At 42.7% G+C, this 24924-nt stretch overlaps 1 protein-coding gene across 1 annotated transcript; it reads left to right on the top strand.

Annotated features, from left to right (window-relative positions):
• Window positions 1-29: 29 nt before the first annotated feature.
• HDAC3 (histone deacetylase 3) lies at window positions 30-24683 on the top strand. The gene is made up of 15 exons (XM_007518984.3): window positions 30-184; window positions 295-377; window positions 1923-2065; window positions 12815-12896; window positions 13015-13071; window positions 13184-13239; window positions 13608-13741; window positions 14428-14508; window positions 14880-14953; window positions 15069-15133; window positions 18989-19078; window positions 19193-19251; window positions 19476-19555; window positions 19845-20002; window positions 24049-24683. The coding sequence occupies exons 1-15, from the start codon at window positions 130-132 to the stop codon at window positions 24116-24118; spliced, it is 1287 nt and encodes a 428-aa protein (XP_007519046.1). The 5' UTR covers window positions 30-129; the 3' UTR covers window positions 24119-24683.
• Window positions 24684-24924: the final 241 nt, after the last annotated feature.

Below are 24924 nucleotides of genomic sequence, written 5' to 3'. Positions count from 1 at the left end.
TCCGGGGCGGGGCCTGGGCCTCCGGGTTCCGCAGAGGCTGGCTGCGTGCTGACGCAAGCACGCACGGCTGGGGGTGGGGCAGGTGGCCGGGCGGGCGGCGGAGGCGCGGGGCCTGCTCCCGCCGGCACCATGGCCAAGACGGTAGCCTATTTCTACGACCCGGATGTGGGCAACTTCCACTACGGTGAGGGAGCAAGGTTGCACGCGAAAGGTCGCGGGACGTGGAGGTTTTGAGGCGGGGCCCGCTACTCCTGGGGCAGGAACTGACGACTTCTCTTCTCCTACCACCTCCAGGGGCTGGGCACCCTATGAAGCCCCACCGCTTGGCGTTGACGCACAGCTTGGTCCTGCACTATGGTCTCTATAAAAAGATGATCGTGAGTCCCGCCCTTTACCGGGGGTCGGGGGTGGGGAGGACTGCGGCCTTAGGGAGGTTGCACTGGAGGTAGCAAGGGGGACCCACCCCTTAAGAATAGTGGGGAGACTAGATTGAAAAGAATCAGGATCACCCCGCCTGTGCATTGTTCGTGGGCGAGTCCACGGACTTACTGGAAGTTACCCTTTCATCTCAGGTTAGGCACTGTTTGACCTTAGGTGGACCAACCCTTGGCCTCAGGTTAGAATGGAGTTGGACTGGTTTGCAGACAGTAGATTTCCTCTTTCTGCGTTCCAGGATACAGTGACCTCAGGGAAGGGAGATGGGCTGGATCATCATTCCTGGATATAAACTTATCTTCATTTTTCCATCCCTTCTCTGTACTTTTCTCAATTCGGAGATCTCCACACTTCCACAGTGTGTAAATGTGTATGTGGAAGAGTGTAGGAGATGCCTGGGTCTTCCCTTTTCCACCCAGAAGACCTCTACACACTTCTACTTAATCATTACCCAGTCCTTCGGCTGCTCTCAGACATACTTGCTCATATAGTCTGTTCCTATCTTGGAATGTATAACTATGATATGAGATTGTAACTGTTAAGCTCAGCCTTTATGCTTTGCAAGAGCAGTTAGTCAACAGTATGAGGAGTGCCCAGTGTTGGTACTGAGGCATAGCCAAGTGAATTGGTTACAGAAAAGACTGAAGTGTTTGTAAGTGCATGAATCTATGAATCCCTAGAAATTTTTTACTGTTTTGCAGCAGTGAGCGTTTGTTCTTGCCCAATTTCTAAAGAAGTGTGTTGGTCCGGGAGTTGGGCAGTAGCGCAGCAGGTTAAGCGCAGGTGGCGCAAAGTGCAGAGGGACCCGCGTTAAGTGTCCCGGTTCGAGCCCTCCTCTCCCCACCTGCAGCGGAGTCGCTTCACAAGCGGTAAAGCAGGTCTGCAGGTGTCTTTCTCACCCTCACTCTGTCTTCCTTTCCTCTCTCTATTTCTCTCTGTCCTATCCAATAAAGACAACAATAAAACAAAACAAAACAAACAAAAAACAAAACAAAACAAAAAACCAAGGGCAACAAAAGGGAATAAATAAAGCAAAACTTAAAAAAAAAGTGTGTTGCTCCTTCAAAAAGTGATAGACTTCTGGTTTAACATCACATCTTGGGCTTTAGTGAGGATGTTATCTTACATTCCATATTATTTGACTCCAAGTTAAAAAGGAGAGCTTGGAAAGAAGATGAAGAGGAGAAAATCAGGTATCCAGGGAGCAGGACAGGTGTATGGGGCTCAAGGATGACAGGATAGTAACAGGAGATGGGAATGGGAAGACAAAACCCAGTGTGGTCTTTAGGTGGGGGTTGATCATAATTACCCACCTGATGGCTTGGAGTCTCTCTTCTTCACTGACTACTGCCCTGGAATAACAAGGATGGGGAGGTGAGAGACTACTAGTGTGAGCTCTGAAGGTCCTCAGGGCTGAATTCAATATAGGTGATGTCAGTTCTCTGAGAGGACTGACCCTGCCTGGGTTCTTGTGTTTCTGTTTCAAGGTTTTCAAGCCATACCAGGCTTCCCAGCATGACATGTGCCGCTTCCACTCTGAGGACTACATTGACTTCCTGCAGAGAGTCAGCCCCACCAACATGCAAGGCTTCACCAAGAGCCTTAATGCCTTCAATGTGGGCGATGACTGGTGAGGGGAAACCTACATCTTTTGATCGCAGGCAATGAATAGTAAACACCAAATTTTCATATTATGATTGTGTTAAGTCATATGAAGAGGTACATGATGGACTATGTGAGAACATGTATGGAAGAATTATCCAGCTGGCATTCAGAGGGGCTATTTGAATGAGTGAGATCTCGTGGCAGCAATAGGAACTGGGGGTAGGAGAGGGGGAACTTATTTGCCAGTGAGTCATTTACTTTTTTTTTCTTCAACAAATGTGTATTGGTCACTTGCTGTAGACTAGGTCCTGTGCTGAATAGTAGGGATGTAATAGTATTCCCCCCAACTTTAATACTATGGTTGTGTTACATCATGTGAAAGAGAGTTATACAATGGACTGAGAGCATATATGGAAGAATTACCCAGCTTGGGAGTGGGCTGGGCAGTGGTGGCTTCTTAGAGGAAATGAGATCTATCTGAAGGAGTGGGAAGTAATTAGATAAAAGGTGATTGGGAGGATGGAGATGATAGGAGGAATGTAGTGGGCAGTAGGGACAACATGCACTGAGGATGGAGGAGCAGATAAAAGACTGACTGCAGAATATGAAGAGCAGAGTTGTACAAGTCACAGCTAAAGAGATAGCAAGCATGTTTAAACAGTAAACAGCACTTTTATCAACAGGGGAATAAATCAGTTTTAAAAGCAAAATCCAAATGTCACATCCTTCTAATCCTTTTATCTGTTTTATCTGTAAATGTTATGTAAGTTTGTTTTATTTTATTTAATTTTTTAATTTTTAATTTTCTTTTTTTTTCCCCCACACTTTACTCAGCTGTTGTTTATGGTGGTGCTAGGAAGTGAACCTGGGATCTTTGGTGCCTTAGGCATGAAAGACTTTTCGTATAACCATTATGTTATCTCCCCAGCCCATTTCTAAATGTTTTATTTTAATGTAAGAGAGATACATGGGAGTCGGGCGGTAGTGCAGTGGATTAAACACAGGTTGTGCAAAGCATAAGGACCGGCAAGGATCCCAGTTCGAGCCCCCGGCTCCCCACCTGCAGGGGAGTCACTTCCCAGGCGGTGAAGCAGGTCTGCAGGTGTCTGTCTATCTTTTTCTCCCCCTCTCTGTCTTTCTCTCCTCTCTCCATTTCTCTTTGTCCTATCCAATAGCAACAATATTAAAACAACAAGGGCAACAAAAGGGAATAAATAAATAAATATTAAAAGAAAAAGAGATACAGAGAGAAAAATCAGCACTGCTCACTTGTGGCTTATGATGGTACAGGGAGTTGAACCTGAAACCTCAGGGTGTCTGGCAGGAAAATCTTTTGCATAACTATTATGCTATCTCCCCAGTATTAAAAAGTAACTTTAAGTGGTCCAGGAGGTGGCGCAGTGGCTAAGGCACTAGACTCAAGCATGAGGCCTTGAGTTCAACCAGCAGCATATATACCAGAGTGATGTCTGGTTCTTTCTTTCTCTCTCCTATCTTTCTCATTAATAAATAAATAAAATCTTTCTTAAAAAAAAAAGTAACTTTAAATGATGTGCTTTTTAAAAATGGGATAGAGAGGAATTAAGTAAGAAGCGTTAACATAATGGTTATACAAAAAGACTTTTGTTCCTGAGGCTTTGAATTCCCAGGTTCAATACTTTGAGCTAAGCTGTATTCTGGTCAAAAAATAAAGCTAATTAATAATAAAATAAAAAAATGCCAATATCACATCTTTATATCATCAAATATGTTATCAATCTTCAAATTTCAATTGATTCATAATTTTTTTGTACTTGATTTATTTAAATTGTGATCATTTTATGTTTTGATGATTATGCTGAGGCCTTGAATGTGTTGGAAGCCACTACTCCTTGACTGGCCAACATTATAATTCTTTTTATTTCAGATAAGGGGGGAGAGAAAGAGAGAATAAATTGAGATCAAACAAGACCCACACATTGCATATGGTTGATGTCTCTTAAAGGCTTTTTATTTTGTGCTTTGGGAGGTGGTGCAGTGGCCAAGGCACTAGACTCTCAAGCATGAGGTCCTGAGTTTGATCCCCGGCAGCACATGTACCAGAGTGATGTCTGGTTCTTTCTCTCTCCTATCTTTCTCATAAATAAATAAAAAAAAATTTTTAAAAAGCTTTTTTTTTAAAGTATTTTATTTATTTTATTTTTGAGAGAGATGCAGAGAGAAAGACACAGAAACACCAGAGCACTGCTCAACTCTGGCTTATGGTGGTGCGGGGGATTAAACCTGGGACTTCGGCTCTTAAAAGCTTTTAACCTGTAGTAATTCCTTCTCTCCTTTGAATAGTTTTTTTTCCATTTTTATTGAGGAGGTTAATGATTTACAGAGCAGTCATGGACTCATGGATACAATTTCATTATATACCAGGACCCCAAAGTTCTTTTCTGCCCTTCTCACCCCCTCCTTCTCGAGTCATTTGTTCAGGTGCAATACACCATTCGCTACATTTCACTTTGTTTCTCCTTCCCTGTTCCTATTTACTAAGTCTTGCTTAAAGTGAGCTCATTTGGTAGTTGTGTTTTTCTTTTTGACTTTATTCACATTTCTTCAAGTTCCATCCAAGATGATGCAAAGGAGATATTTCATCATGTATATATACCACAATTTTTTTAGCCAGTCATCAGTTGTTGGACATCTGTGTTGCTTCCAGGTTTTGACTATTACAAATTGTGCTCTTATGAATATAGGTATACATAGATTTCTTCTGATAGATGGTTTCCTTTGGGTGAATTTAATATATTTAAAAATTTTTTTTAATTTATTATCATTTATTATATATATAGAGAGAGACCCTCAATACTGCTTCACTGCTTATAAAGCTTCTTCCCTGTAGGTAGGACCAGGGCTTGAACCTGGGTCCTTAACATTCTGTAATGTGTGTTCTCAACTAGGTACACCACCACTCAGCCCCTATTTTTATTTTATTTTATTAATTTTTTTTTTTTTTTTGCCTCCAGGGTTACTGCTGGTGCTCAGTGCCTGCACCATGAATCCACTGCTCCTGGAGGCCATTTTTCCCCCTTTGTTGCCCTTGTTGTAGCCTTGTTGTGGTTATTGTTGTTGTTGATGTCGTTTATTGTTGGATAGGACAGAGAGAAATTGAGAGAGGAGGGGAAGACGGGGGTGGGGGGGATAGAACGACACCTACAGGCCTGCTTTACCGCCTATGAAATGACTCCCCTGCAGGTGGGGAGCTGGGGACTCGAACCGGGATCCCTACGCTGGTCCTTGGCGGTTTTCACCACATGCGCTTAACCTGCTGTGCTACCGCCTGACCCCTTATTTTATTAAGTTTTTATTTATAAAATGGAAACACTGACAAGACCATAGGATAAGAGGGGTATAATTGCACACAATTCCTGCCACTGGAACTCCATATCCCATTCCCTCCCCTGATAGCTTTCCTATTCTTTAACCCTCTGGGAGCATGGATCCAGGATCACTATGGGGTACAGGTGAAAGTTCTGACTTCTGTAATTGCTTCCCCACTGAACATGGGTGTTGATAGGTCGATCCATACTCTCAGCTTCTCTCTCTCCCTAGTGGGCAGAGCTCTGGGGAAATGGGGTGGAATTATCTTCCCTGGGAAGTCCGGTTGGCATCATGGTATATTTTTATTTTTAATTGTATTTTAATATGAAATAGATACAAAGAGAAAAACACAGGGAGATAGACCAGCACACTGCTCAGCTCTGGCTTGTGGTGGTACAGGCGATTGAACCTGAGACCTTGGAGCCTCAGTTATGACAATCTTTTGTATAACCATTATGCTGTTCCCTCAGCAAATTTCTTTCTTAAAGAAACCAGCTTGTCGAACCTGCAGTTTACCACAGCAGTTATCATTTATTGAATACTTACTGTCTTTTGCTGGGATTGCTGGTGCACTCAGTTTTCAAACCAAACCTGAGGTACAATAGTCCTTTTCCTGGTGTTAAGCATAAGTAAACTCAAGTTTGAGAGATTAGGTAATGGGTACAAATGTCACATAACTCATTGGAAGTGGCAAGATTCATTTCCTGAGCCTGGGGTTTTTTGTTTTTTTTTTGCCACCAGAGTTATTGGTGGCTCTGTGCCTGCTTGATTCCTCTGTTCCTGACAGACCCTTTTCTTCCCTTAGATACAGGGACAGAGAGACAGAAAGAAAGATACTACAACTTTTCCACTCATAAGGCTTCCCTCATGCTAGTGCTTTTATTTGGTGGTCAGGGAGTTGAACCTGGGTCTTTATGTATGGGAAAGTGCACAGTCGAAATATTTTCCAGTCTTCTGTTGTATGCATGTATGTATGCATGTATGTATGTATGTAATGTATGTATGCTTGTATGTGTGGTTTACTTATTTATGAGAAAGGGAGAGATTCAGAGTCACTCTGGCACATGCAATGCCAGAATGAACTTGGGATCTCATGCTTGAGAGTGTAACCTTTTATTCACTGTGCCACCTTCAGGCCTGCTTTATTTGCTTGTGAGTTTGTTTTTATGCTGCACCTGGGAATGAAGTCAAGGCCTCACACATGTATGACACTGTTCAGTGGCCTGTTGAGTCCAGCTTTTCATTTTTCATTTAGAGAGAGAGAGAAAGAGAAGAGAGACACCACATAGCACTGCTATCCTATCCCTGGAGCTCCCCCAGTGCTCTCCATGGTACTCCTGTGTGATACTGGGGCATGTACCCAGGTCCTCATTCATGGGATGGCTCTCCTCGGTGAGCTATTCACACCCCAGGGAGCAGGTTTTCAGCACTATACTAATTTTTTCTTTTTTCTTTTTTAACCAGAGCACTGCTCAGCTCTGGCTTATTATAGTGCAGGGGATTGAACCTGGGACTTTGAAAGCCTCAGGCATGAGAGTCTCTTTGCATAACCATTATGCTATCTACCCCTGCCCAACACTATACTAATCTTTTAACAGAAAAATACTATTAATGAAGCATCCTGGCCTGGCTAGAGAATAGAAACTGTTTTGTTGGACTTGGCATTAAATATTTCCAACCTGTTCCCACATTCCTGTTGTACAGGATACCTTTCTGGAATGTCCTCTGTTATCCATTTGACCTCTTCAGGACCTTCCCAGCTTCACACCATTGTGAGACTTTTCTTGACCTTACCAGCTGCAGAGGTCTGTCTTGCACATACTGTTCTGCCTGTTTGGTTCTTAGTTGGTCACATGTTGTCTTGGGAGGTTTTTTAGTGTTTTGTTACTGCTGCTGCAGCTATTTCTGAGTTCATTTTATAAGTCTGGGGAGGCAGAGTCAGCGCTCAGTCCCCAGCTGGGGCCCTGTAAATGCTCTGTGCACTTAGGAAATACTGTCTTTTTGTGCTTTATCATTTGCACTGTCAACACTGCAATTACAGCTGCATTTATCTTGAATTTCTGACTAGAAGCAGGAATTTTTGTTCCCTTTTTCTTTTAAATGTTCTTCTTTTAACAAATTTGATGTTTTTTCAAAATAATCTAATTTAGAAATCCAAAATGTTCTACAAGGCTTTTAATGGAGAAGGGGAAAAAACAAAAGCCAGTCCTAGTCTTGTCATCCCACTTTAGAAGTCCCAGTCTCCAGGAGCAGCTACTTTCAGCAGCACAACTGTTTCTTCTGCTGTTTGAAAATATTACTAGACTAATATTACTAAACATCTGCCAATATTTAATTCCTGCTATGTGTAGTGCTATTTTAAATACCTTTAGATATTTTAATCTCAATAACCCCTAATGAAGCAGGGTCCTATCTCCTTTTTTCATTGATGAGGACACTTAGGCAGAGGGGTTAAACAGCCTGCCCAACTTCATGATCATTGCTGGGAGAGTCAGCCTTTGAATATGGGTGGTCTAGCTCCAGAATCTGGTCTTGTGATTATAGTGTCACATTACACTGCTTCTTATAAAATGCTCATATTGGTATTTGTTCATTTATCAACTTTGGACATTGTTAAACAGTGTGGCAGGTGAACATTTAGTACTTATAGCATCACCCTGGCTTCTCCTTCCCTCCCAGCTTTATATCACAAATCTATTAAGCATATATTTTGTGTTTTACATTATTATAATTTTGAAAATTTAACTTACTTTGGAGCCAAATAGTATACTATGACTTTACTTTTTATTATTTTTTTTATTATCTATATTTATTGGATAGAGACAGCCAGAAATTGAGACGGTAGGAAGAAATAAAGAGGGAGAGAGACAGAGAGACACCTGCAGCCCTGCTTCATCACTCGCAAAGCTTACCTCCTACAGGTGGGGACCAGGGGTTTGAACCCAGGTTCTTGCACATTGTAATAGGTGTGCTCAACCAGGTGCGACAATACCCAGTCCCTTTACTTTTTTTCTTGTATTCCCCACTGCCCCCCAGCCCCTGAAGCTGATAATTGTTTTTTCATTTATTTAGGTACCATCACTAGTTCTTCCTAAACTCTTTGAGAAACTGTAAACGTCCCTACAGTTCTCTTTTCCACATGGTAAAATGTGTCTATTATACTATTTGATAACTTGATATTTTTATGTTTTTCTTTTAAAAAGCATATTTATTTATATGAGAAAGAGTGTGTGCATGTGTGTGAACCAGAGCCATTACTCTAGCACATGGCAATGCCAGGAGGACCTTATGCTTAAGAATGTTTTACCAGGAGTCGGGCGGTAGCGCAGTGCGTTAAGTGCACATGGTACGAAGCACAAGGACAGGAGTAAGGGTCCCCGTTCGAGCCTCTGGCTCCCCACCTGCAGGGCAGTTGCTTCACAGATGGTGAAGCAGGTCTGCAGGTGTCTATCTTTCTCTCCCCCTCTCTGTCTTCCCCTCCTCTCTCGATTTCTCTCTGTCATATCCAACGACAGCAACAACAACAATAATAACCACAACAGTGATAAAAAACAAGGGCAACAAAAGGGGAAAAAATGGTCTCCAGGAGCAGTGGATTCATGGTGCAGGCATCGAGCCCCGGCAATAACCCTGGAGGCAAAAAAAAAAAAAAAGTGTTTTGCCTACTGTGCCACCTCCCAGGCCACAAGTCTTTCTTTTTTGTAACATCCACACTCAACCAGGTGCACCACTGTCTGGCCCTCAAGTCATTCTTTTTTAAGGTTAGAGTGATGGTTTGTTAGTGGGGCAAATGCCTTGTGATGTTGTATGAGGCCCAGATTTGAACCGCAGCAGCAGAGATGAGGTGTTTCTCCTCTATCTGAATGAAAAAAGTAACCTGGTGCTCCAGGAGGTGGCACAGTGGATTAAGTACTGGATTCTCAACCATGAGGTCTCGAGTTCAATCCCTGGAAGCACATGTATCAGGTATCAGAGTGATGTCTGGTTCTCTCTCCTCCTATCCAACTAAATAAATTCTTTAAAAAGAAAAAAGTTTCGGGAGTCGGGCTGTAGCGCAGCGGGTTAAGCGCAGGTGGCGCAAAGCACAAGGACCGGCATAAGGATCCCGGTTCGAACCCCGGCTCCCCACCTGCAGGGGAGTCGCTTCACAGGCGGTGAAGCAGGTCTGCAGGTGTCTATCTTTCTCTCCTCCTCTCTGCCTTCCCCTCCTCTCTCCATTTCTCTCTGTCCTATCCAACAATGACAACAACAATAATAACTACAACAATAAAACAACAAGGGCAACAAAAGGGAATAAATAAAGAAAATAAATATTAAAAAAAAAAAAAAAAAAAAAAGAAAAAAGTTTCCTGAAGTTACCAGTAAGATTGTGCATGTTTGAGGTCTACACACACACACACACACACACACACACACACACACACGTCAGGTTTATAAATATATATATATATATATTTTTTTTTTAAAAGATTTATTCATGAGAGAAAAGAGAAAACCAGGACATCACTCTGGTATATGTAATGCATTGGATAAAATGTTAGATTTCATGCTTGAGAGTTCAATACTTTATCCATTTTGCCACCTCTCAGGCCACTCAAAGGTATTGATATAATTTGAATACAGTGAAATTTACCCTTTTCAGATACACACTTCTGAGAGTGTTGATAGGATGTGTCAAAGTATAGATGATTTCCATTTTCCCACACAGGTCCTTCACATTCCCATATCCCTTTGTAGCCATTTCTTTCACTCCACCTTAGATCTATACAACTACTTTTCCTTTTCTCCAGAATGTTAAAATGGGATTACAAAGGATGTACCTTCTTGAGTCTCTCATCATCTCATTATTTTTTTTGTAGAGATTGAAGGTGATTAGGTGAGTGCAACACATTTTCATGCCCCAGGCACCAGAGATACCTTGCTCAATCCCCAGCACCATTATAAACCAGAGCTAATTAGAAGTAAAAATTTTAAAAAATATTTTATTTAGGGAGTCAGGCAGGTTAAGCACATAGACCAGTGTAAGGATCCCGGTTTGAGCCCTGGCTCCCCACCTTCAGAGGAGTTGCTTCACAGGTGGTGAAGCAGGTCTGCAGGTGTCTCTCTTTCTCTCCCCCTCTCTGTCTTCCGTTCCTCTCTCCATTTCTCTCTGTCCTAACTGATAATATCAATAACAACAACAATAACTACAACAACAATAAAAAGGCAACAAAAGGGAAAATAAATAATAAAAATTTTATTAAAATATTTTATTTATCTATTTATTAATGAGAGGGATAAGCTAAGAGAGAGAGAGAACTCCAGACACCACTCTGGTACATGTGCTACTGGGGATCAAGCTTAAGACCTCATGCTTGAGAGTCCAGTGCTTTATCCACTGTGCCACCTCCCAGACTACAGAAGCAGGGATTTTTATTCCTGTGCTCAAGTGAAAAAATAATCCTGGCCCTCACTACACTAAAGGAAATGTTAGTGCAGTGCTATATTTACCTTTCTCCCTCTGTCTCTATCGGAAAAAGTTATCCTGAAGTGGTGAAGCTCCAATAATGAACCCCCCCAAAGATGATTATTTATTTATTTATTTTTTACCAGAGCACTGCTCAACTCTGGCTTATGGTGGTGTGGGGGATTGAACCTGGGACTTTGGAGTCTCAGGCATGAGAGTTTCTTTGCATAACCATTATGCTATCTACCCTCACATAAGATGACAATAATTATAACTCAGCATTTATTGAAAGTTAATTAAGTACTACATAACTATTCTTTTTGTGGATCTTCTCACCACTATATGATTTTTAAATGTATATAGGAATAAGACTCTTTAAAAAGTATGATTATAAATGGTATTACTGAGACCTGGGCAGTGGTTCACCAGTTAGGGTATGTGCATTGTCATGTGGAGCCTGGTTTAAGCCCCAGCACCATATGGAAAATGGTTCTTCTTATCCATCTTTCTTTTTGAATGAAAAACTTAAGAGCAGTGGAATCTCTCAGCAAGGGGGGAATAAAGAACATTATTGAACTTTGTGTTAAAACGTATGCTGGGGCTGCACAATGGTTATACAAAAAGACTCATGCCTGAGGCACCAGACATCCCAGGTTTAAGTCAGTTGAGCAGTGCTCTGGTGAAAATAATAAGTAAATAAATAAGGTTCAATTTAATTAACTAATTATTTTTAATGGCTAGGACTTCCAGCATGTACAATTTCATCACTCCAGGCCATCCTTTCAGATAGAAACACAGAGAGAGGGGATATCATAGCACTGAAGCTTGCCCTGGTGCTGCATATTCCCATGTCGTGGGCTGGTTGCTTAAACCTGGATCTTGTGAATGACAATTCACAATGACAATTCTCCCAAGTGAGCAACCTTGCTAACCACAGACACCATAATTGAATCATTTAGGAAAAACAGCATGTGGTCCAGGAAGTAGCACAATGGACAAAGTATTGGATTCTTAAATATGAGGTCCTGAGGGCAGGGAAGATAGCATAATGGTTATCCATGAGCTTAAATTGTTCAGCCTCATGCCTGAGACTCCTAGGTCTCAGGTTCAGTCCCAAGCACTACCATAAGGCAGAGCTGAAGAGTGCTTTAGTCTTTCTGTATGTCTTTGTCTCTGTATCTCTCTCATTAAAATAAAAATAAAACATGAGGTCCCAAGTCTGATCCCCAGCAGTGCATGCCCCAGAGTGATGTCTCTGGTTCTATTTTCTCTCCTGTCTCTCTCATCTATCAGTCAATAATTTTTTTTTAAATAAGAGGCTTTTTTAAAAAATTTATTTTCCCTTTTGTTGCTCTTGTTGTTTTTCATTGTTGTTGTAGTTATTGTTGTTGTTATTGATGTCATTGTTGTTGTATAGGACAGAGAGAAATGGAGAGAGGAGGGGAAGACAGAGGGGGAGAGAAAGACAGACACCTGCAGACCTGTTTCACCGCCTGTGAAACAACTTCCCTGCAGGTGGGGAGCTGGGGGGCTGGAACCTGGATCCTTATGCCTGTCCTTGCGCTTTGCGCCACATGCGCTTAACCCACTGCACTACCGCCAGACTCCGTGGTCAATAAAATCTTAAACAAGCGAACAAAAATAGAGCTCATGTTCTCTTACAGCTTCCTTCTACTCTTCGTGCTCGCTTAAGTACTTAGAAGCTGTTTTTTCATTTCCCAGTTAGGGTACAAACTCCCTGACAGAGTTAAATGCCCCTTTACTTCCCATCCAGTGCCTCAGATAGAGCTGATATATTATTTGGTCCAAAGTGCTTGTTGACTAAATTTGTAAATGGTTCATGTATGTAGGAGTGGGTAAGAGAGTTATTGAGGGATGGAGATTGGAGGAGCTTTCGGGGGTGGGGTAGGGTGTGGGAGGAGAGTTGTAGAAAGGGCCTAGAAATAGGCAAAGGTCTCACTGGTCTCCTCTTCCCCACAGCCCGGTGTTTCCTGGCCTCTTTGAATTCTGTTCCCGTTATACAGGTGCTTCTCTGCAAGGGGCAACCCAGCTGAATAACAAGGTGACTATAGCCCCAAGTCTTCTTAACTCTGACCCTGGGCTCCCAGCTGGGGCTGGGGTAAGCAGGGGGACATGGAGTGGCCAAGAAAAGGAGTGTGAGTTGGGTGTTTGTCTTTCAGATCTGTGATATTGCCATTAATTGGGCTGGTGGTTTGCATCATGCCAAGAAGTTTGAGGTGAGTGGGAAGCAATGGGAGAGACAGTGGCTACCCTGGGGTTGGTTGGTGTCAGGATGAATGGAGGGGCAGCTGGACGAAGAGACTGTTTGTATGACCACTGTCTCCATAGGCCTCTGGTTTCTGCTATGTCAATGACATTGTGATTGGCATCTTGGAGCTGCTTAAGTAAGTAGCCTAGAAAGAGATGGGTGGACTTCGTAGACTCTTGGCTGAGGAGGCCTCTTAGGCTGCCCTCACCCTGATGCTGAATTCCACGCCAGCATTAGTTTCTCCTAAGTTCTTGGTGCTTTTCTCAGGCTCCTTCTTCCTGTGCTTTGTTCACATTTTAGCCTTCTCTGCACATCTCTGTCCTACCCCTGCTTTAGGCTGGAGCCCAGGGCTGCCCTTAGGGAACTGGTGCTATTAGGTTTCAGGTGACTTGGACAGTTGGAGACTCTATCATTCTAGACCTTGTATTTGCTTGGGAGGAGTGGACTGGGGGTTCTTGCTGGGATTCAGTTCTGCCTCATACCCTGGTTTTACTCACATCCCAGATACCACCCCCGGGTGCTCTATATTGATATCGACATTCACCATGGTGATGGGGTTCAAGAAGCCTTCTACCTCACTGACCGGGTCATGACAGTGTCTTTCCACAAATATGGAAACTACTTCTTTCCAGGCACAGGTATGGGAGAAAGCCCCCCAGCTCTTTGCCATGGCTGCTCCCGTCAGTCTTCAGCTTTGCTCAGAGAAGCCTTTCCTGAAGTCCCCAGTTAGAGTAATCACTTCCTTCCCATTACCCTGTCATGTCATCCTGCTCTTTTCTCTCAGAGTGCTCATTTCTTCTCCTTCTCCTCCTTTAATATTTATTTATTAGAGACAGAGAGAAATTAAGAGGGGAGGGGAGATAGAGAGGAAGAGAGACAGAAAGACACCTGCAGCACTGCTTCACCACTTGTGAAGCTTTCCCCTGCAGGTGGAGGACCAGGGGCTTGAACCTGGGTCCTTGCACATGGTAATGTGTGCACTTAACCAGGTGCACCACCACCCGGTGGTCCTTGTGCTTATTTCTATTTGTAAATTTGGAGGGATTTTATTTACTAGTTAATTCTCTTCATTGCTCTGTCCCCAGTGCCTAATTTGTTCACCAGTTAATTCTCTTCATTGCTCTGTCCCTAGTGCCTAATTTATAGCTGGGCTCATAGTAGACCCTTGAAAAATATTTTCTGAGTGAACATAGCTACAAGAAACTTCATGGCTTTAAGGAGTATGGTGAAGATCCATAGGTGGAATGAGAGTTGGGGTTGAACTGCATGGGCTATGGGTGTCACCCTGCATGGCTCTCATCTCCCACTTGCCTCTTCCCTATAGGTGACATGTATGAAGTTGGAGCAGAGAGTGGCCGTTACTACTGTCTCAATGTACCTCTACGAGATGGCATTGATGACCAAAGTAAGTAATGCACTCTTTTCTCTCTTCACTAGACTCTATCTTCCTCTCCTGAAATTAACCTCTTCTGCCTGGTATTGTCTACTGTTGGGCCAGGTGTTCTAAGGATGAATGGCATTCAGAGGGACCATGAACCCCTTGGAAATTGTATGCAACATATCTTGTGTATGTGCATCATTCGGGGAAAAGGGTCAGTAGCTTTCATTGGCCATGCAAAGGCGACTGGCACCCCTCCCCCCCATTGGAAATTCAGAACCAATTTCTTGGGTTTTCCCTTTCCTGGGCTACATGCTCTCTCAACCCCCTTTTCCCTTTTGTTTCCTGTCTCCCCATCCCCTTGGGGTGCCAGGTACCCATCTTTGGCCCTCTCCCAGGTTACAAGCACCTTTTCCAGCCTGTTATCAACCAGGTGGTGGACTTCTACCAACCTACATGCATCGTGCTCCAGGTAACTGTGTCTGTGCTTCAAAGGAAGGTTCTGCTTGTATTTTTGGGGCAAGGGAAGTGAAGGACACCTGACAGGTTATCTCACTGCAGCCCCTGGGGTTTTGCCTTTTTTGCAGTGTGGAGCTGACTCTCTGGGCTGTGATAGATTGGGCTGCTTCAACCTAAGCATTCGAGGACACGGGTGAGACTTGGCCTCTTTCCACTTACACCACTTTTCATGTAGCCTCAGCCATTAATACAGGGTGTGGGGACAGTTATTGCATAGGCCTTACCTCTTCTTTGAAATTAAAATAGCTGCAAAAATGTCTCCTAAGAGACTTGAAAGTGTGAGCATACACTTTGCCCTCTGCAAGAACCTGGGGTTTAAGTTCCCAGTACCGCATGGGAGTGCTGTGCACAGGGGTGGAGTGGTGCTGTGGTGCTTTTCCTTCTCTGTCTCTTTCTTTTTCATCTTTCTGTACCTTGATATTGAAGGGGAGAAGAGTTCTGACAGCAGTGGAACTGTACAACTGCAAAAATCTTCACAGCAAAAAATAAATGAACAAAATTTAAGAAATAATTTGGGGCCAAGAGGTAGTTTACCTAGTAGGGCACATGCCTTGTGTGAGAGGACCTGGGTTTGATCTCCATCACAAGGGAATACCATGGTCAGCATCAGGGCAAGATCTATGGCTGCTGGGTTGTGCTGTTATGTTCCTTCCTCAATTCTGTTTCTCTGACCTTCTTTCTAAAAGTAGACACACACACACACACACACACACACACACACACACACACACGACACTGACTAAGCAGTGGTATTGAACATGCATAAGGTCCTGGGTTTATTCCCTGGTGTTGCATTAAGAAACAGAAATCTAAGAGGTTTGAATAAAAATAAACAGAAATAAAATGATTATACATTATACTTGAGCCAGAAATACCACCTTGAGTAGGTTTCCTCTATTGGTCATTCATTCATAATAGGTTTTGTTTGTTTGTTTGTTTGTTTCCTTTTTAAATTATTTAAGGTACAGAAAGGGAGAGATACTAGAAGCATGGCTCAGCTCTGGCATATGGTGGTGATGGGGATTTGAACCTGGGCTTTCAGACCCTTAGGCATGAAAGTCTTTTCCAGAATCATTATGCTGTCTCCCCAACCCTTACTAAGTTTCAAGCATTGTACCAGGGAGATGAAAATGACATTTAGCTTAGGAAACAGAAAGGAAAATAGGGGTTGGGGTAAGCAGTAGTAGTAGTAGGTGTGACTTAGAAAGGAAGAGAAGGCAGGACCATAGGAGAAAATGGGCAGGGGGTCAGGAGGTAGCAATCCGGGTTAAGCGCACATAGTACAAAGTGCAAGGACCTGTGCAAAGATCCCAGTTTGAGTCCCCGGCTCCCCACCTGCAGGGGGCTTGCTTCGTGAGCAGTGAAGCAGGTCTTCAGGTGTCTGTCTTTCCTCCTCCCTGTCTTCCCCTTATCTCTCAATTTCTCTCTGTCCTATCCAATTACAGTAATAGCAGCAACAACAATGGGAAAAAGATGCCTTCCAAGAGTAGTGGATTCGCAGTACAGGCACTGAGCCCCAGTGATAATCCTGGAGGCAAAAAATAAATAAAATACATAAATAAGAGCAAAAAATAGAATAAAAGAAAAAAATGGACAAAATTAAATTTAGGTTGATAGTTATAGAACCTGTGACCTTGGGCGAACAACTGCAGCTTCCAGTGGAGGGAATGGGGACACAGAACTCTGGTGGTGGGAACATTGTGGAATTGTAGCCCTGTTATCTTATAATTTTTGTAAATATTAAATCACTAGTAAAAAGAGAGTAAGCCAACAAAACAAGTAACTTCATAAGTTTATTTATAGATTATTATAAATTCTATGAAGGAAGGAAATAGAAAGAGAAGGCACAGTGTAACAGTGGGGAACTGATTTAGACTGCATGATTTGGAAAGGGTTTTCTGAACTGAAACTTGAATGGAGGCATAAAGACTAAAAGGAGTGAGCCCTAAGAGGAGCAGAGGGATATATATATGTCCTGATCAGTGAGAAGGGCAATGCAAATGCTCTGAGGTAGGGGAGAGAGAGATTGTGTAGCAGAGGAGATGAGGTAGGACCAGTGAGGCCAGAGCCTGGGGAATGGGCTGGGGTTTTGTGATGAAGGCTGAGAAGTTGGTAGTGAGGTGGCTCTGCAGAGGTCTTAGACCCAGATAAAGACTCTGGATTACATTTCAAGTATGGTGCAAAATCTTTGGAGGATTTTAAGCAGGAAAGTAACATAATCCAGCTTGTGTCCCAAAGTCCTTGGTATAGAGAAAAGTCTGTTGAGCAGAAAAGTCTGCTCAGGCTGTTAGAACCCAGAATTTGCATGCCAGAGGCCTCAGGGACTGCAGGCTCAATCTCCAGCACTATTGTATACCAGAGCTGAGCTGAGTAGTACTCTGTTTTCTCTATTTCTTCCTTTCTTTTCTTTTTCTTTCTTCTTTTTTTAAAACTAGAGTGCTGCTCAGCTCTGGCTTATGGTGATACAGGGAATTGTACCTGAGATCTTGGAGCCTCAGGTATGAGAGTCTGGTTGCATAACTATTATGCTATCTTACTTGCCCTCTGACTCTCTCATAAATTTCTTTAAAAAAAAAAAATGGAGAGGGACTGGGTAGTGGCTCATCTGGCAGAGTGCACACTAATTACCATGCACAAGGACCTGGGTTCAGACACTTGGTCTCCACTTGCGGGGGGTTGGAGATGGGGCTTCACTAGCAGTGGAACAGTGTTTGCCTCTCTCCCTCTCTATTTCTCTTTGTTTCACCCCTGATCAAAAAGAAAAGGGGGTGTGTGTGGAGAGGATAAAGATTTGGGATGGGAGTGGAGGGAGTGAAGGGGCAGGAGTGTTAAGTGAGAAGACTACTGGTATTGACTAGACACAAGATGTGTTACCCAACTGAGGTGGAGGGAGAGTCAGAAGACTCTCAAGCAGTGTTGTACCTGGTTAAGTGCACCCATAGTGTGTAAAGATCTGGGTTCAAGCACTCAGTCCCTACTTGCAGGGGGGAAACTTCACTAGTGGTGAAACAGTGCTGCAGGTGTCTTTTTTTTTTCCCCCTATCTAGCTCCCCATTCCCTTAATTTCACTCTGTTTCTATCCAAAATAAATAAACTGAATTAAAGAAAACTTGAATCTGACTTGGTGGGCCATTTAGGAAAAAAAAAAAAAAAAAAGAAATGATACAAGTTATTTTTGGCTGCTAGAATTGGCAGAACTTACTGGTGCAGTGATCAAAACAGTGGGATGCCAGGGTAGGTGTTAAGTAGTACCAAAGTGGTAGTGTACTTTTTTTTTTTTTTCCTTTGGTTTTGTTTTTACCAGAGCACTGCTTAGCTCTGATGTATGGCGGTATGGGGATTGAACCTGGGACTTTGGACCCTTAGGCATGAGTGTCTCTGCATAACCATTAAACTATCTCCCCCATCTGTGGGGGTATACTTTATTTTAAAAATTTTATAGAGGTATAACATATATATTATAAAATATACGTGGGCCAGGGGGTAGTTCAGTGGTACAGTGCATGCTATGTGTTTGTTCCCTGGCACCACATTAAAAAGAGATTTTTTTTTTTTTAAGATTATTTATTTGTTAGAAAGATAGGAAGAGAGAGAGAAAGAATCAGACATCAATCTGGTACATGTGCTGCTGGGGATCAAACTCAGGACCTCATGCTTGAGAGTAGTCTAGTTCCTTAGCCACTGCACCATCTCCTGGACCACAAAAAGGAGAAGTTAAAAAAAAATTAAAATAACACAACATATGTCTCAAAAAAAATCTACCTCTGAATTTCCTCAGATAAAGATATAGAACATTTTTAGTTCTCTCATGTCCCTTTTCCCTTTCCCTCAAAAAAAAATCTACCTCAGTGAATTTCCTCAGATGAAGATAAAGAACATTTTCAGTTCTCTCATGTCCCTTTCCAGCCATTATTAAGAGATGTATACTTTGGCTTTTGATAACTTCCTCCACCCTACCCTCACTCCCACTTCTGGTTCTTTATAACAGGGAGTGTGTCGAATATGTCAAGAGTTTCAATATCCCTCTACTGGTGCTGGGAGGTGGTGGCTATACTGTCCGAAATGTTGCCCGTTGCTGGTGAGTGTGCCCCTGCTTCTCTCCACCCCCAGAGTGAGCTAATGGCTCTCCATGATGGTAGTTGGGCCCTTTAACCCTCTTGTTTAGCAAGCCCCCTCTGCTGGTTTCATTCAGGACATATGAGACATCACTGCTGGTAGAAGAAGCCATTAGTGAGGAGCTTCCATATAGTGGTAAGGAGCACCCCTTGATACCCCCTCTAAAGGAAAGTCATTCTCACAAGACCCAACAATGGCCTGGTCTGGAGGCAGATGAGCAATTTGATACCCTGACTCCTCTGTGCTCAGAGCAGGGAGAAGGTTGGGCAGTTGTTACATGGGGGTTTGAGATGGGAAGCAGTGAGACTGGGAAGCACTGGGACCTATCTCTTTCTCCTAACCTCCTCTCCTCTGCTAAGAATACTTCGAGTACTTTGCCCCGGACTTCACACTTCACCCTGATGTCAGCACTCGAATCGAGAACCAGAATTCACGCCAGGTCAGCACCTGGGAGAAGTTGAGCTCAAGGGTTGGGGAGCCCAGGAGAGATGTGGGAGAGATGTGGGAGATCAGAAATCAGAGACAAGAAGAATGGTCACAGCCATCACCATCATTGTTACCAGTGAGGGGATAGTCCAGGATTCAGAGGAAAGACAGTTAGCATCTAGGGGACTTGAGCTATGATTCTAACTGGGATTGAAACTAAGACAGTAGGGGTGAAAGGCAGCCAGAATGGTAGGTGTCCTGGAATCACTGGGAATCACTCTGTATTCTTCATCCCCCATCAGTATCTGGACCAGATCCGCCAGACAATCTTTGAAAACTTGAAGATGTTGAACCATGCACCTAGTGTCCAGATTCATGATGTGCCTGCAGATCTTCTGACCTATGAAAGAACTGATGAGGCTGATCCAGAGGAGAGGGGTCCTGAGGAGAACTACAGCAGGTCTGACTGGGGGCAAGAACTTGACAGCAGGGGGGTTCTAACAGACTTGATGGGGAAAGAAGAAGAGGAAATCAGAAGGCTCACTGACCTCTTTTTTTTTTTTAATTTCATTTCTTTATTGGGGAATTACTGGTTTATAGTCACTACCTCCTTTAAGTAAGCCTACTCTTCGCTCCTTTGCATCTCACCCACTTTTTACCCCCACTTGCTCTGTTTCTAATGATAAATAACATGTTTATTAATTTTTAAAATGTTTTTATAAGTTTTTATTTTATTTTATTTTACTGTACTGTGTTTCTTGCCTCTAGGGTTATTACTGGGGCTCAGTGCAGGCACTACAAATCCACCCTTCCTGCTGGTCTTTTATTTTTTCCTTTCTATTTTACTGGATAGGACAGAGAGAAGTTGAGAGAGGAGGGGAAGGTAGGGAGAGAGGAAGAATGACACTTGCAGACCTGTTTCACTGTTCATGAAGCAGCCCCTCTGCAGGTGTCATTCGAACTCTGGTCCTTGCACTCGGTATGTGCACTTAACTAAGTGTGCCACCCAGACATCAATTTTTTTTTTTGCCACCGGATTATCTCTGGGACTTGATATCTGCACAATTCCTGATGATATTCTCCCCTCCCCAGATAGAGGGAGAAAGACAGACAGACAGCAGGGGATGGGGAAGACACCACAACACTGTTTCATTCATAGTGAAGCTCTCCTCTGCAAGAGCTCCCACATGGTGGCCTGAGGCTTAAACCCAGGTCTGTGTGTTCTGCTTGATGAATCATCTGCCAGTCCCCTATTTAAAAACTTTAAACAAAGTCCAAATATGTTAAGCTTACTTTCACACAATCCCTTATCGGTTCCAAAAAGTAGCCACTGTCAGTAGCTTGATTTACATCTTTTCAGATAGAAGTTTTTCTATAGAATATAATTATGCAATTCAACATGCATATCTAAACACAAATGCAGATACACTTGTTCTCAGAGTTGGTTGTGCATTTTTTTTTTTTAATTTATTTGTTTCAGCCCAAGTTGGATCACTCTGTTCATGGTGCTCTACAACTTAGAACTTATTCTTCTTATTTTTTGTTTAATTACAGAACAGAGTATCTCCCCATGTCATTATATAGTTTTGCTCCATTACTTTATCAACTGCTTAATATTCCACTGTGAATGTAGGAAAATTCAACCAGTTACCAGTAGTGAACATTTATTACTATTTTCCTTTTTTTCCGGTGCTATAAAGAATATGGTAACAGCCTTACATATGTATCTTTGCAAGCTTGTTGGAGTAGGTTAGAGTCCTAGAATGGTTGCTGCTAGGTCAAAGACTGTGTACAATAAGATTTAAAACATTTATTGCCAAATTGCTGTCCCCACAATCTGTACCTCTTTACATTATGACCAACCCTTTACTTCTTCCAGGCCTTCAGCTAGACAGCTCACGGTTGCTCTTTAAGGCTCCTTGGCTTCTTTTCTCTGATACTCTGATCATTGTATATGGAATATTTTCCTAATTGTCTTTACTTTTCTGAGAAAGGTACTAAAATTTTTATAGATGTAGTGAATTGGTGAGGAAAAGATTAGGATAGAAATTTTTTTTTAAAGAAGTAATTCTTTTTCTTTTAATATTTTCTTTTATTTACTTTTAATGAGAGAGAAAGAGATACCAAAGCACTGCTCATCTCTGGTCTATGGTGGGCTGGGGATTGAACCTGGAACCTTAGAGCCTCAGGCATGAGAGCCTTTTGCCTTAACCATTATGCTGTCTCCCCAGCCCAGAATTTTTTAAATCTTTGAACAAGTTTTTCCAAAAGATGAAGGGAAAAGACAACAGAATCCAAGAGTGCAAAAACAGCTGCACTTAGTGGTGAGCAGATTTCCTTCCCTCACTGGGAAGCTGCAGACGTGTTGCTGCTCTCATGCATGTGGTGCTGGAGGTTTAAGGTGACTCTGCTGCAGTCTGATGGGCTTCTCTCTCTTTTATTTTTAAACTTTTCTTTTTAAAATTTTTTTTAATTTAATTTAATTTTTTCAGAATGATGCAGAGAGAGACACAGAGAGAGAAACACCAGAGCACTGCTCAGCTCTGGTTTATGGTGGTGCGGGGGATTAAACCTGGGATTTAGGAGCCTCAGGCATAAGAGTCTGTTTGCATAACCATTATGCTGTCTCCCCCGTCCCAAAATTTTTAAAATATTTATTCATTTTCCCTTTTTGTTGCCCTTGTTTTATTGTTGTGATTATTATTGATGTTGTTCTTGATGTCTTCGTTGTTAGGACAGAGAGAAATGGAGAGAGGAGGGGGAGACAAAGGGGAGAGAAAGACAGACACCTGCAAATCTGCTTCACCGCTTGTGAAGCAACTCCTCTGCAGGTGGGGAGCCGGGGGCTTGAATCAGGATCCTTAGGCCAGTCCTTGTGTTTGGTGCCACCTGTGCTTAACTGCTGCGCTACCACCCGACTCCCCTCTCTCTTTTATTTTATTTATTTATTTACTTGTTAGGACAGAGATAAATTTAGAGGGAAGGGGAGTATATATATGAGGGAGAGAGACCGATCTGCAGCACTGCTTCACTGCTTGGGAAGCTTTCCCCCTGCAGGTGGGGATGAGGGGCTTGAACCCAGGTACTTTCACACTGCAATGTGTTCCCTCAACCCGGTGCACTACCTTCCGGCCCCTGGTAGTTTTTCTCAATATCCAGAACCCACTTCTCTGTTCAGCCTTCCAGATCTCTCCTCTGAGCCCAGGCTTCACAGGAACATTGCAGCCTCCCCCTCTACAAATGCCCCTTCACTCCCACGCCTGGCCTCAGGGCTTCCTTTTTGATCTGTCTCATCCTTTTCAACTTCTCTAACTCTCTGAGGTTTGAATTCTATAAGTTTACTTTTTTTTTTTTTTTTGGCAAGCTTGGCTTGTTTATCTATACGTCCAGCCTAGCATTTGGATCTAGTGTCTGTTCTATCACAACGTTTCAACAGCCAGTAGCATCCTCAGTCCTCCACCTTAAGTTGAACCTCATGGTCAGACCAGCAACTAAATTCCCATTCCTTGATGCTAGTAGCTCTAGTTTGCATGTCATTTGCAGAGTACTTTAAGTCGCCACTTTCTGTGAGCTTGCTAGGCATAAGACTCAATACTCTGTGTTGTTTTCAGGTCCCTCCACTCACTGTGACTTTATAATATTGGGCTGTCAGAAAAGCCACGATGCATTTTTGCTCAGAGAATTATTTTTTAAAATGTCATAACTTGCGACTATCCAAATACATCATCTGTCTGTTTAAAACCTCTTTCCATTACAAGGAAACCCAAATCTCTGACTATGGCTGTAAAAGGCCTTGCAAGCTGGTCCTTGCCTATACCCCTAGTCTCAGCTCTAATGACTCCCATTCCTACACCCTGTTACCAGCCATCTAGAGCTTTGCACTTTTATTGAAATTTATCAGTCTCCTACCATCTTAGAATCTCGTTTGTTTTAAATAACAGAGCAAGCACAGTTCAGTTTTGGTTTATGGTGCTGCTGGGGATTGAACCTAGTTGATGCCCCAGGCATGAAAAGTCTTTTTGCATAACCATAATGCTATCTCCCCAGCCCTATAGAGATTTTATAATCTCTATACTTGGTTTTCTGTGCCTGTAGATGGTCTTCCTGAGATCCCTTTGGCCATCTCCTTCTTAGACTTCAAGTCTTCCTTTCATGGAGAAGTCTTCCATTAAAATCCTGTCTGAAGTTTTTTTTTTGTTTTTTTTTTTTACTTTGTTGTAGTCAGTTACCTTATTGGTAAATAGAAGGATATAGCAAAAACCTTGTCTGACTTATTTTTTATTGTATTTCTAAGTCTTGCAGTAGTGTCTGCATAGAGTAGTGTCCTGATAAATATTTACTGAAAACATGAATGGATGAATGAGTAGTGATAAATCTCACAACAGAGTCAGAGGAGTGGGTCCTGATAAAAATGGCCTGAAAAGTGACTCTAGACAGGATGCCTACATGTAAGAAAGCTGGTACTTGGGAGAGTGGAATCCTCACCTCTCTCTCCTTGTTTTCCAGGCCTGAGGCACCTAATGAATTCTATGATGGAGACCATGATAACGACAAGGAAAGTGATGTGGAGATTTGAATGACCTTGCTGCATCCTAAGGAACTCCTTTTTACCTCTTGGTTGGGTGGGAGGGAAAAGGTATGGCTCTTCCAGTCCTAGACTGGTCACCCTCAGAACTTTGATAAAAGTTAAGGAAGGGTGTAGAGACCACATCTGGTTCCAAAACCAACTACTCTCTCCCTCCCAAGGACACATGGTACCTATTGGGGATTGGATGGGGACAAGGATAGCTGTCTAGGATATTTTGGGCAGTGAACCCTAGAAACCAATCCCCAGTTCCTCTGACCCCTTTATTCCTTTCCTGCTCACCTCCAACCCAGAGGCTTTTAGGGATGAGAAGGCAGAAAAGACCAAGCTTGTTACTGATTCCCTTCTCTGCTGGGTTTTCCCAGTGTTCACCTTGCTTGCAGTGCAGGTGAAAAGTGAGGATATGTGGGGGACCCTGACTCCCTCCATATCAATTTAACCACAGAGGTGTGGTTGTGAGATGGGAGAAGATGTGTAAATTCCTGTCCTAACTTTTGGCTCTGTGTCCATTTTGCCATTGTTTTTATCCAATAAACCAAGTTGGTATTTTTTTGTATCTCTTGCTTTTGTGGAAATATTATTAGCTGCCTATGTGTAAAACGAGCAGTGGCTAGGGGAGTAACTCAGGCAACAAAGTATAAGGCTTATGAATCTGTGGCACTACATATGTTGGGGCAGTACATTCATCTCTTTCACATAAAGTAAATAAACACAGTTTTTTTTTTTTGTTTTTTTTTTTACAAAACCATAGGGTAGGAGGGGTACAACTCCACACAATTCCCACCGCCCAATCTCCA

The sequence above is a fragment of the Erinaceus europaeus genome, chromosome 2 (genome assembly GCF_950295315.1).
Source record: "Erinaceus europaeus chromosome 2, mEriEur2.1, whole genome shotgun sequence".
NCBI classification, from domain to species: Eukaryota; Metazoa; Chordata; class Mammalia; order Eulipotyphla; family Erinaceidae; genus Erinaceus; species Erinaceus europaeus.
The sequence above is the reverse complement of the archived record's forward strand: the minus strand, read 5'-3'. Positions and strand labels throughout refer to the sequence as shown.